The 14,242-nt window shown below is 48.2% G+C and overlaps 1 protein-coding gene across 1 annotated transcript in view; it reads left to right on the top strand.

Annotated features, from left to right (window-relative positions):
- MICAL2 (microtubule associated monooxygenase, calponin and LIM domain containing 2) overlaps positions 1-14,242 on the top strand; it is a gene marked incomplete at its 3' end in the record, with an annotated part of 301,381 nt that overhangs the window by 55,802 nt on the left and 231,337 nt on the right. The window contains exon 2 of the mRNA XM_088460527.1: positions 4,417-4,746. Coding sequence (XP_088316653.1) covers positions 4,483-4,746 — 264 coding nt within the window. The remainder of the gene's footprint in view (positions 1-4,416; positions 4,747-14,242) is intronic.

Below are 14,242 nucleotides of genomic sequence, written 5' to 3'. Positions count from 1 at the left end.
GTAATACGCTGTCCATGCGATGTAACAGAAGGCATAGTTATCGGTTGCGGTAATATGCTGTCCCTGCGATGTCACAGAAGGCATAGTTATCGGTTGCGGTAATACGCTGTCCTTGCGATGTCACAGACGGCATAGTTATCGGTTTCCCAAAACAATCCCTTCTGTTTCTGCTTCCTGAACAGTCTCCGTCCCGGCTTTGAGGTGACCGCCGACGGGTAAGTGCAAATACAGCCTGTCCAAAGTGATTTACATGTGTATACATACTTTATATTAGTCTGCATACATGTATATTTATGTGCTTTTATATTTAATTTTTATATATAAATGTCAATCACTTTCAGCAGGTTTAACAGGCTCTAGAGTGACTTCCAGTACCTGTCAGTTGTCACCGCAGAGCATGGACGAAGACCGCGGCGGTGTTACACGATGCTGCAGAGACTTATGGGAAAGTTTCCCTCTGTCCCTGCGGTTTTCGGGCAAGTTAATGCATTTTTTAGTAATTTAATGCTTTTTGCTTAGCTGAATAGCAAAAAGCGTTAATGCACTGTAGAGAACAATGGCTGATCCCTACAGTGCGGTACTCAGCGAGACGGGTATGAATGGAGAATATCATTGCGTTATCTTCTCCATCATCCCATTGCTGAATAGGGGATTTACATAAAAAAGTGGAAAACTATGATTTCCGCATTTCTTATGTAAAAAAAAATCATTGCTGAATTGACTCCCATGTGTATTAGGCAGGTGGAGAAACGCTCTGGAGACTATCGCGGCGCCATCCCGTAATGAATAGCTTAGAAAAAGGCATTCCAAATCTCCGCAATACGCATTGGTGGCTCTCAAAGCATGTGATCGCAACATTAAGGGGCCTATTTCCAGCAAAGCAGCATTCCTTACCAACACGTATAGCACAGGAGTCTGTGTAACTTATAGTACGTAACGCAGAGGCAGCCATATTGGGGGCTGAACCAATATGCAGTCAACCATTCACTTCACTATGAACTAGTGGCAACATGGCTGCCTCCATTATGTGTGTGACAGGGTAGTACTCTTATTTGTATTTTCAAATATCACTTACATAATGCCAATATATTGCAGTAACCACAGTAATAATTGATATAATATTAATGGGAGGGGTGAAGATACTCTCCACTAATCACCATCAATGCGTCACTTGCACCCACCAGAAACAGGTCTCCTGTACGAGACACAATTGCGTGAACTTTCCCATAGAGTCATAAGCGCAAAATGAGATAAAATTAATCTGCATCCGAATGGGAGCGTGAGACCATTGTGTGCGCTAGCAAAGTAAGTAAATTAAATCCAAGCACACACAATCCTCACAGTCCCTCAGAAGTAAATCTTTACAGTCTCTTCTCTCTGCAGAAACAATCACAGCCTGCGAGAGAGAAGTATGTTTTCCATGTTCTGTTTTCCCAAGGAGTGTCTAATTGTGGTTTGGAACGTCTGACTCGGGAGGAGCCCTAAATAACTTATTTCTTCTTTTTTTTTTTATTGGGTTATTTTGTTTTTTGTTGCTGGATGGACGCAGAGTATTTCATCCAAACTAGAAGTTCTTCCAAAAACCGAGCGGCTTCACCGCATCACAGGGGCTGCCTGGAATAAAGCAGGTGCACCGCACACACGGGATGCCTGGAAAAAAGCAGGTGCACCGCACACAGGGGTTGCCTGGAATAAAGCAGGTGCACCGCACACAGGGGTTGCCTGGAATAAAGCAGGTGCACCGCACACAGGGGTTGCCTGGAATAAAGCAGGTGCACCGCACACAGGGGTTGCCTGGAATAAAGCAGGTGCACCGCACACAGGGGTTGCCTGGAATAAAGCAGGTGCACCGCACACAGGGGATGCCTGGAATAAAGCAGGTGCACCGCGCACAGGGGCTGCCTGGAATAAAGCAGGTGCACCGCACACAGGGGATGCCTGGAATAAAGCAGGTGCACCGCACACAGGGGATGCCTGGAATAAAGCAGGTGCACCGCACACAGGGGTTGCCTGGAATAAAGCAGGTGCACCGCACACAGGGGATGCCTGGAATAAAGCAGGTGCACCGCACACAGGGGATGCCTGGAATAAAGCAGGTGCACCGCACACAGGGGATGCCTGGAATAAAGCAGGTGCACCGCACACAGGGGATGCCTGGAATAAAGCAGGTGCACCGCACACAGGGGATGCCTGGAATAAAGCAGGTGCACCGCACACAGGGGATGCCTGGAATAAAGCAGGTGCACCGCACACAGGGGATGCCTGGAATAAAGCAGGTGCACCGCACACAGGGGATGCCTGGAATAAAGCAGGTGCACCGCACACAGGAAGAGAAGCCTGTCCTTGCCATGTGTAAAGAAGTTTAAATGATTTCACTTCCATATCGTGAGCCGGGCTGTACAGCACATGTGCGGTCCTGCTGACCATGTGCGTCGTCCATTGCCGGGGAGGGGAATAGAGGCAGCCGGAAGCCACAGTCTGAGAGTTATATAGTGGGAGGAGTAGGGTCCCCAGCAGCACAGAGTATATCAGGAGATGAGTGATGTATCAGTGAGGACAGGGCTGCATGTGACATGATGTGAGGAGGGGAATGGAGGCAGCAGGAAGCCACAGACTGAGAGTTATATAGTGGGAGGAGCAGGGTCCCCAGCAGCACAGAGTATATCAGGAGATGAGTGATGTGTCAGTGAGGACAGGGCTGCATGTGACAGGGGCAGTGACATGATGTGAGGAGGGGAATGGATGCAGCAGGAAGCCACAGACAGAGTTATATAGTGGAAGGAACAGGGTCCCCAGCAGCACAGAGTATATCAGGAGATGACCGTTATGCTGGGTACACACTGGCCGATCAATTGATCGGCCAATATATCTGCTGGCCGTCGTCCAGTGGGTACAGACGATATGTCTGTGACCTGCGTCGTTCACAGACATATCGCATTGGCTGTGCTGCACATTTGATGGACAGATATGTCTGCAGAGGGAGGGGGGGGGGAGTGGAGACAGTAGAAGGAGCAGGGACCCCCCTGTAGCTGAGAACAGTGATGTGATCCTCCTGTCACACTGATGCAGTTAGATCTTTGTACAGATCTCTGAGAAATAAAGGTCATACATCCAATCTGTTATACATAAGGGATATCACATGCTACAGTTATTATTGAATTAATTGGTGACTCCACAGACAGCAACAGCCTAAAAGAGAAACATGATAGAAAAAGCCGGCACTGTACTACTCACTGCTGTGTGCAAACGTTAATGTGAATTTATGGGCACTGACAGCTCTTCCCACCAGCAGCAGCAGCACCAGCACATACCAGCGGCACCAGCACCAGCAGCACATACCAGCGACACCAGCAGCACATACCAGCGGCACCAGCACATACCAGCGGCACCAGCAGCACATACCAGCGGCACCAGCACATACCAGCACCAGCACATACCAGCGGCACCAGCACATACCAGCAGCAGCACATACCAGCGGCACCAGCACATACCAGCGGCACCAGCACATACCAGCGGCACCAGCACCAGCAGCACATACCAGCAGCACCAGCAGCACATACCAGCACCATAAACCAGTGGCACCAGCAGCACATACCAGCGGCACCAGCAGCACATACCAGCGGCGAGTCTCATGCGCCATATTCCAGCTCTTTGTTCAGACCTGTGAATTACGCAGTTACTGGTGTGAACAGCTGAGGAAAGTAACCCCTGGGTCAGTGTCCCTAGGGCCTTCCTCCCATACATTATCTTCTGCTTGAAACAGGGCCGTCCAAACAGCCTTTGTAGGCAAAGCGATGCACTGGGGCCCCTACACACCCACTCATGGGAATAGAAATGTAATAAGATTAAACCTTTAGATTTATTGGTACTTTCAAAAAAATCAATGTGTAAAGATAATATAACATGACGCTAAGCTTGCAGACTCCACCTCCCTCGTCTCCTCTACGACGGACGCGCAGTGAAGTTCTTGTTCTGCCCTGCAGCTGTGATTAGGGGGCTCCCTGACAAAGTCAGGCCCGCGGAGACTTGCCCCCCCCTCAGATGTAGCTATGTGGCTGCTGCCCTATGCCACACACTCCATGCAGATGCCCCCCAGCCCAGCCTGCCCCTGCTCGAAGGACCCTAGAATTACGGGGCCTTGGGCAGCTGCCCAGTGTGCCCACACGTTAAGATGGCCCTGGCTTGAAAGGGGACACGAGAAGCTTTTGACAAAATGTTTCTCTCTATGATAATTTATTAGTGTCCTTTGTGCCAGGCAGAGACCGGCAGTACGGTGAGTTTGGTTGATGCCCTGGGTCATTCCAGACACTGCTGCACCAGATCATGAGATGGCGGCTTCGTTGTGCCATGATAATACTGTAATTGGGGAACTGTAACCACAAAGACCACCATGACATGTCCCTTTTCTCACTGTAGGTGATACTGAGAGGCCCGGGCCAGCTCCTGCTTCATGTAGTGTCCTGAGCTGAGACAATCTGAATTATGGGAGAGAATGATGACGACAGACAGGCACAAGCTGGGCAGCTCTTTGAAAACTTTGTCCTGGCGACAACATGTAAAGGAACCCTGCAGGCCTTCAACATCCTCACGCGGCAGCTAGAACTGGACCCGCAGGATTACCGCCACTTTTACACCAAGCTCAAGTCCAAGGTCACCAGCTGGAAAGCGAAGGCTCTATGGAATAAGCTGGATAAACGGTACAGCCAGAAGGACTATAATAAAGGGAAGGCATGTCTGGGCGCACAGGTAAGATACCGCTACCTGGCACATTACCTACTTTGTATTTGCCAAACACACATATGAACTAAGAATGTGCAATAACATGTTACCTGTTACAGGTATTCTTCTAACTTCCATAAAGGTGTTTGTATGTCTACGTGAAGAGTTTAGGGTCAGATTCAGAGAAGGTTGCCATGGTGATCAGAGACAGCGTCTACGGACGCAGCACTCGGCTCACAGATGCCAGGAGGCGTCTTATTTCCTACAGACACCTCCTGCTGTATTTGCATTTTAGTTGGACGTTTTGCACAACAACTACCCTACACATCCCTGCACTACCCTACGCTTCCCTACACTACCCTACACTACCCTACGCTTCCCTGCACTACCCTACACATCCCTGCACTACCCTACGCTTCCCTACACATCCCTGCACTACCCTACGCTTCCCTGCACTACCCTACACATCCCTGCATTACCCTACGCTTCCCTGCACTACCCTACACATCCCTGCACTACCCTACGCTTCCCTACACATCCCTGCACTACCCTACGCTTCCCTGCACTACCCTACACATCCCTGCACTACCCTACGCTTCCCTGCACTACCCTACGCTTCCCTGCACTACCCTACGCTTCCCTGCACTACCCTACACATCCCTGCACTACCCTACGCTTCCCTACACTACCCTACACCTCCCTGCACTACCCTACACATCCCTGCACTACCCTACGCTTCCCTGCACTACCCTACACATCCCTCACTACCCTACGCCTCCCTGCACTACCCTACGCTTCCCTGCACTACCCTACGCTTCCCTACACTTCCCTGCACTACCCTACGCCCCCCTGCACTACCCTACGCTTCCCAGCACTACCCTACGCTTCCCTGCACTACCCTATGCCTCCCTGCACTACCCTACGCTTCCCTACACATCCCTGCACTACCCTACACCTCCCTGCACTAGCCTACGCTTCCCTGCACTACCCTACACATCCCTGCACTACCCTACGCTTCCCTGCACTACCCTACACATCCCTGCACTACCCTACGCTTCCCTGCACTACCCTACACATCCCTGCACTACCCTACGCTTCCCTGCACTACCCTACACATCCCTGCACTACCCTACGCTTCCCTACACTACCCTACACCTCCCTGCACTACCCTACACATCCCTGCACTACCCTACGCTTCCCTGCACTACCCTACACATCCCTGCACTACCCTACGCCTCCCTGCAGTACCCTACGCTTCCCTGCACTACCCTACGCTTCCCTACACTTCCCTGCACTACCCTACGCCCCCCTGCACTACCCTACGCTTCCCTGCACTACCCTACGCCTCCCTGCACTACCCTACGCTTCCCTACACATCCCTGCACTACCCTACGCCTCCCTGCACTAGCCTACGCTTCCCTGCACTACCCTACGCCTCCCTGCACTACCCTACGCTTCCCTGCACTACCCTACGCCTCCCTGCACTACCCTACGCTTCCCTGCACTACCCTATGCTTCCCTGCACTACCCTACGCTTCCCTGCACTACCCTACACATCCCTGCACTACCCTACGCTTCCCTACGCCTCCCTGCACTACCCTACGCCTCCCTGCACTACCCTACGCTTCCCTACTCTACCCTACGCCTCCCTGCACTATCCTACACCTCCCTGCACTACCCTACGCTTCCCTGCACTACCCTACGCTACCCTACACTACCCTACGGTTCCCTGCACTATCCTACGCTTCCCTGCACTACCCTACGCCTCCCTGCACTACCCTACGCCTCCCTGCACTACCCTACGCTTTCCTGCACTACCCTACGCTTTCCTGCACTACCCTACGCTACGCTTCCCTGCACTACCCTACACATCCCTGCACTACCCTACACATCCCTGCACTACCCTACACAACCCTGCACTACCCTACGCTTCCCTGCACTACCCTACGCTTCCCTGCACTACCCTACGCATCCCTGCACTACCCTACGCTTCCCTGCACTACCCTACGCATCCCTGCACTACCCTACGCTTCCCTGCACTACCCTACGCATCCCTGCACTACCCTACGCATCCCTGCACTACCCTACGCTTCCCTGCACTACCCTACGCTTCCCTGCACTACCCTACGCCTCCCTGCACTACCCTACGCCTCCCTGCACTACCCTACACATCCCTGCACTACCCTACGCTTCCCTGCACTACCCTACCCTTCCCTGCACTACCCTACGCTACCCTCCACTACCCTACACATCTCTGCACTACCCTACACATCCCTGCACTACCCTACACATCCCTGCACTACCCTACGCTTCCCTGCACTACCCTACGCATCCCTGCACTACCCTACGCATCCCTGCACTACCCTACTCTTCCATGCACTACCATGCACATCCCTGCACTACCCTACGCTTCCCTGCACTACCCTACGCTTCCCTGCACTACCCTACGCCTCCCTGCACTACCCTGCACATCCCTGCACTACCCTACGCTTCCCTGCACTACCCTACCCTTCCCTGCACTACCCTACGCTACCCTCCACTACCCTACACATCTCTGCACTACCCTACACATCCCTGCACTACCCTACACTACGCTTCCCTACACTACCCTACGTTTCCCTGCACTACCCTACCCTACCCTACAGTCTAATGGTGCTCACACCGGGACGAGTATTTCTGTCAGTCTGATGGTACTCACACCGGGACGAGTATTTCTGTCAGTCTGATGGTGCTCACACCGGGACGAGTATTTCTGTCAGTCTGATGGTGCTCACACCGGGACGAGTATTTCTGTCAGTCTGATGGTGCACACACCGGGACGAGTATTTCTGTCAGTCTGATGGTGCACACACCGGGATGAGTATTTGTCAGTCTGATGGTACTCACACCGGGATGATTATTTCTGTCAGTCTGATGGTACTCACACCGGGACGAGTATTTCTGTCAGTCTGATGGTGCACACACCGGGACGAGTATTTCTGTCAGTCTGATGGTGCTCACACCGGGACGAGTATTTCTGTCAGTCTGATGGTGCTCACACCGGGACGAGTATTTCTGTCAGTCTGATGGTGCACACACCGGGACGAGTATTTCTGTCAGTCTGATGGTGCACACACCGGGATGAGTATTTGTCAGTCTGATGGTACTCACACCGGGATGATTATTTCTGTCAGTCTGATGGTACTCACACCGGGACGAGTATTTCTGTCAGTCTGATGGTGCACACACCGGGACGAGTATTTCTGTCAGTCTGATGGTGCTCACACCGGGATGAGTATTTCTGTCAGTCTGATGGTACTCACACCGGGACGAGTATTTCTGTCAGTCTGATGGTGCTCACACGGGATGAGTATTTCTGTCAGTCTGATGGTGCTCACACCGGGATGAGTATTTCTGTCAGTCTGATGGTGCTCACACCGGGATGAGTATTTCTGTCAGTCTGATGGTGCACACACCGGGATCTATGTCCATTCTGACCACGCACATAAATTACTCCCAGGAACTTCCATTTTGATTATAAGGAGAATGTAACTAGTGCAGCTTCTCCAGCTCAGTCACAGCAGCAGCGGCAGAAGTTAAGTCTACAGAATAGGTGCTCCCATCATAGAAAGACCACTGCTGTCCCCCCCAGGTGTCGGAAAGATAAAACCCCACACATTATATTTCCTGTAATTTTTACTTTTTATTTTGAATTACTATACATATATTGTTGCTGTAAAGGTTTTATTATTAACAGTTTTGTAACCAAGCGTTGCACATTGTACTTTTTATTTTATTTTTTTAAATAAAGTATTTATTAGTCTGTTCATATCAGCTCTGGCGAAGTAACTCAACCCTAAAACTATAGACTTATTGTGAGACTAATTATCTAAGAGGCAAGTTTGTGCCGCAGAGACTGAGCAAATTTAAGTAAAGTGATTTGGGAACCTGTGGCCCTGATCCTAGGCTACTAGGTGACATAGATACTTACCTAGCAGGGTGATGAAATATTAATTGTATACATATGGAGCCTCGCCATGCGCACGTCAGGCATTGGGATATACCTGAGCTAAGACCTGACAATACAGCACAATAGCACTATAAGTAGTTGTGATGTAATAGAGTCTCCCATATCCAAATATTCCCAAATACCGATTTTTTTTTTTTTAAGTGTGACTGAGATAGTGACAGCTTTGCTTTTTGTTGGTTAACTTTGTTTAATGCACAAAATTATTACATCTTCAAGCTGTGTGTATATAAACATCAATGAATTTTGTGTATGTGCACAAACTTTGATGAACAAAATTATTACAAATATTCTATGAAAATGACCTTCAGGCTGTGTATAAAGTGTATAAAAATGACCTTCAGGCCGTGTATAAGGTGTATATAATGACCTTCAGGCTGTGTAGAAGGTGTATATAATGACCTTCAGGCTGTGTATAAGGTGTACAGTCAGGTGCATAAATATTGGGACATTGACAGAATTTTCATATTTTGGCCTCTATTCACCACCACAATGGCTTTGAAATGAAACAAACAAGATGAGCTTTACCTGCAGACTTTCAGATTTAATTTGAGGGTAATTACATCCAAATCAGGGGAACGGTGTAGGAATTACAACGGTTTCTATATGTGCCTCCCACTTTTTAAGGGGCCAAAAGTAATGGGACAAACCAAACAATCCTAAATCTAACTTTCACTTTTTAATACTTTGTTGCAAATCCTTTGCAGGCAATTACAGCCTGAAGTCCTGAACGCATAGACATCACCAGACGCTGGGTTTCATCCCTGGTGATGCTCTGCCAGGCCTCTACTGCAAATGTCTTCAGTTCCTGCTTGTTCTTGGGGCATTTTCCCTTCAGTTTTGTCTTCATCAAGTGAAATGCATGCTCAATCGGATTCAGGTCAGGGGATTGACTTGGCCATTGCATAACATTCCACTTTTTAGCCTTAAAAAACTCTTTGGTTGCTTTTGCAGTATGCTTCGGGTCATTGTCCATCTGCACTGTGAAGCGCAGTCGAATGAGTTCTGAAGCATTTGACTGAATATGAGCTTATAATATTGCCCGAAACACTTCAGAATTCATTCTGCTGCTTTTGTCAGCAGTCACATCATCAATAAATACAAGGGAACCAGTTCCATTGGCAGCCATACATGCCCACGCCATGACACTACCACCACCATGCTTCACTGATGAGGTGGTATCTTTTGGATCATGAGCAGTTCCTTTCTTCTCCATACTCTTCTCTTCCCATCAATCTTGTACAAGTTGATCTTTGTCTCATCTGTCCATAGGATGTTGTTTCAGAACTGTAATGGCTTTTTTAGATGTTGTTTGGCAAACTCTAATCTGGTCTTCCTGTTTTTGAGGCTCAGCAATGGTTTACATCTTGTGGTGAACCCTCTATATTCACTCTTGTGAAGTCTTCTCTTGATTGTTGACTTTGACACATATACACCTACCTCCTGGAGAGTGTTCTTGATTTGGCCAACTGTTGTGAAGGGGTTTTTCTTCACCAGGGAAATAATTCTTCCGTCATCCACCACAGTTGTTTTCCGTGGTCTTCCGGGTCTTTTGGTGTTGCTGAGCTCTCCGGTGCGTTCTTTCTTTTTAAGAATGTTCCAAACAGTTGATTTGGCCACACCTAATGTTTTTGCTATCTCTCTGATGGGTTTGCTTTGATTTTTCAGCCTAATGATGGCTTGCTTCACTGATAGTGACAGCTCTTTGGATCTCATATTGAGAGTTGACAGCAACTTATTCCAAATGCAAATGTCACACCTAGAATCAACTCCAGACCTTTCACCTGCTTAATTGATAATGAAATAATGAGGGAATAGCCCACACCTGTCCATGAAATAGCTTTTGAGTTGATAGACCCATTACTTTTGGCCCCTTAAAAAGTGGGAGGCAGATATAGAAACCGTTGTAATTCCTACACCGTTTATTTGGATGTAATTACCCTCAAATTAAAGCTGAAAGTCTGCAGGTAAAGCACATCTTGTTTGTTTCATTTCAAAACGATTGTGGTGGTGACTAGAGGCCAAAATATGAAGATTCTGTCAAGGTCCCAATATTTATGCACCTGACTGTATATGTAACATAACATGGTGGCACACATTTTGTTTATTACAGTTACTGAGATCACCAGTTATAGCCTCTCATACCCTTAGTAGGAGCCTCCTTAGCAAAAGCGCCTGCTAGATATCCCTTACTCTTACCTACGGATTAAGTACTTGACCAGATGATTTTTGGTTGCAGCTCCTCTGTCTCTCAGTGAGGGGCAGGTGGGCCCTTGTGGGGCTGGATGGATTGCATTTTACTGCAGGCCTAATGGAAACTTAAATCCAGTGCATTAAAGTGGCACATTGTATATACCCTGTCACTGTCATTGCTCCTAGATACATTCACCAGTATATGAAACTGTTTGTACTAGAAATTATATTTTTTATTTATTTTCCTTTCTTATGACAATGAAATCATATATAAATGCAATAATGCTCCACATTTATAAAAACTGTAGGTATCAATGAAAAATCTCTGTACCCGCATGCACCAAAACCGCACCGTCTATTATGTGACCAAATGATGCAAAGTGTCATTCTGTATAGCCGGATTCTAGCGCCTACCCATTCTATATACATATGTAGGTTTCTGATTTTACTTTCTCTAATTATGTGTGTCACAAATCCGTATTCACTGATTGACTAGGACGCACTATGGAGCACTGCGCATGCAAAGTGACACACTGATGTCCCACAGCGCTGGGGTCACAGGTTCCATTCCTGACAAGGGCACTATCTGTGTGGAGTTTGTATGTTATCCCTCAGACAGTAAATATAGTGGTTAATTTGCTTCTGACACATCTGAACCCGTGTCTGTGTGGTGGAGAATAGAATGGGGCAGGGACTGATGTGAATGATTAAATATTCCCCGTAAGGAGCTGTGTAATATGCTGCTGTTATAAAAAAGTGAATATAATTTAGGTAAATAAATAACTTAATTTAGTGAAACCTCTGTATACTTTGCTCTGCCATAAATGCTGGCTAACATGTGCGCACTGATCGGGTTTTTTACCATTAGTCACAAAATGCATTGATAGGCCTGTTACATTGCCCACTATTTCCATGAATCTGGACAGGGGGCATGCCTGCATCATGATGGGGGCCTGTACCCTCTTACAAGGGCATGACTTGTGTATTTCAGGGCTACCCCAAACTCCCCACTAAGGCCGTATTCAATTGGAGTAGAAAAGTCCGGATCCGCGATACTTTTTCGCCGATGATGGCATTTTCGCCTGTTTTGCTTTTATTCAATTCAACTTGAAAGACTTTCCGCCTATGCAATGTACCAGGCGTAAAAGTTTCGCCTATGAATGGCAGGCGGAAAAAAGTGCAGAATTGGGGTTTTGGGGTGCAACGTTGCGGGAATCCCCGTGCAGCCTTCAGACAGTCCCCCAAAGTTAAACTGTGTCAAAAATTAAAAAAAAAAAACACTTAAGGACACCCCAAAAAATGACTTTGAAAAAGGGGGCAAAAGTTAAAAACCAGCGAACTTGACTCTGGGGGGACCCCAAGTATGCCCCAAGTGTTTTTTTGATTGCAGGGGATTGCGGTAGGTGGATTTTTCACAATTTTTTCAACTTCACTTTTGCAACTTTTAAATATGCTGACCCCCAATTTCAAGTAACCAAATTTGCTGGGATAAGTTATTTTCTGGAAAAAATACTCCAGAATACTATTCTACACCACGTATACAAAAACGCTACCTTCAGCAAGCCAAATCGGGGGGTACCATAGTGAGCCCCCATGTCAGAACATCTTTTGGGGGTGTCAGGCTGATTTCCCCATTTCTAACAGTACTTTTCGCTTGTTCAAGTTTCGCCGGGTCCCGTTTTCGGGTACTGTCAAATTCAATACGGGGATACGCGGGCACGCGTGCGATACTTTTCCGCCCACAAAACAGGCGAAAAGTCCGGGCCGCGAATAAGTATCGGCTCAAATTGAATACGGCTCTAAGTGCTCATACATTGCTGCATTCACTGGTGTCGGCAGTACATGGCTCCCGCTTACCGCAGCATTGATGGGAGACGTCGCCTAAGTTCCTGTCCTGGTCAGTTCACATCCTGCAATAAGGGAGCTTCCCGCTTATATTGGGCCAGTTGGGAGTTGTGCGTTGCCCCGTCTCATTCTACAAACGTCTTCAGCTTAGCCAGGGCAGGACTTGGCCTCATTGTCAGGATTGTTCATGTTAAATGTTTACAATAATACCATGAGAAATGTTGTCTTATTTTTCATTTAGACCAGTGCTTCCCAAATGCGGGCCTCACTCCTTGGCAACAGCTCATGTTTTCAGGATCTCTGTCTGTGGATACAGCGAGAATAAATACGGACCCAGGCATGTAGACTACGTCACCTGCTCATGATCATAAGAATCCTGAACACAGGCGCTGTTGCCGTGGTGTGAGGGACGGATTTGGGAATCGCTGTTATTTGTTCAGCAGTTTTGTGCGTGTAACCGGCGAATATACGTCTAGTAATTGTCAGGCCCCTTAGCTTTCTGCCCTCGTCATTGCAAGCATTAGTTTTCGGCACAGCCTCCTCCGTTTACCTGGGGTGTATATATAGTTGCTCTCTACAGATGGCCCAGTGTGACCTATTATCCCCACTGTACTCGGCCTGTGACTATCGCCCATGACATTACCACCTTCAGCACATAACAGGTCAGTCTGCTGGGGGGACTGACTGGGAATCACTCATTAGACCAGGGGTTCCCAACCACGGTCCTCAAGGCACACTAACAGTCCAGGTTTTAAGGATAGCCATAGTTGAGCACAGGTGACTTCATTAGTACCTTAGTTATTTGATTTAACCATCTGTGCTGAAGCATGGATATAACTAAAACCAGGACTGTTAGTGTGCCTTGAGGACCGAGGTTGGGAATCACTCCATCCCGAATCACCTCTCAGATCTGCTTTGTCTATTCCTGCGTCGTGTAATAAGACGTCATTTATAGTAAAAACAAGTCAAATTTAGTCATCTGGACCCGTCTGCTGCAAAAACATCTCATATCGTTCTCACGTTATCTACCCAAGTGAAGGGTTAGCGAGCAGGGGACCTGAGTCAGACCCACTCGCCAGATGTGTACACTCGCACCCAGCGTATGCAAATCCGGCACACACCCAGCAAGACAGGCGATCGCATGGCAAGGCATAAGCACGCTCACTATGTCTTGGCGTGCGATCGCTCAGTGTATGCAGATGCCCACCAGCCAGGCTTAAGATGCCCACTTGTGTACGTCATCTCCAGGAAGTGTACGCAACCATCGGTACATCGGGTACCATTGGATGTGATCGCAGCGCTTGAGGTTGACCATACCCTGCCGCAAGCACTACAGTGTAAAAACAAGCCAGCTGACGTGTATCATGACACTGCATCTTAATTATGCATGCCTCTTAAACGGCGTTGAGACGCTCAGGCACACCTGCGTTCGCACCTCAACTCCCCCTTTTTTACTGGCCGGCTCTGTCACCACCCACA

This window comes from Taudactylus pleione, unplaced genomic scaffold, assembly GCF_031769625.1.
Source record: "Taudactylus pleione unplaced genomic scaffold, aTauple2 ptg000047l, whole genome shotgun sequence".
Classification (NCBI taxonomy): Eukaryota; Metazoa; Chordata; class Amphibia; order Anura; family Myobatrachidae; genus Taudactylus; species Taudactylus pleione.
The sequence above is the reverse complement of the archived record's forward strand: the minus strand, read 5'-3'. Positions and strand labels throughout refer to the sequence as shown.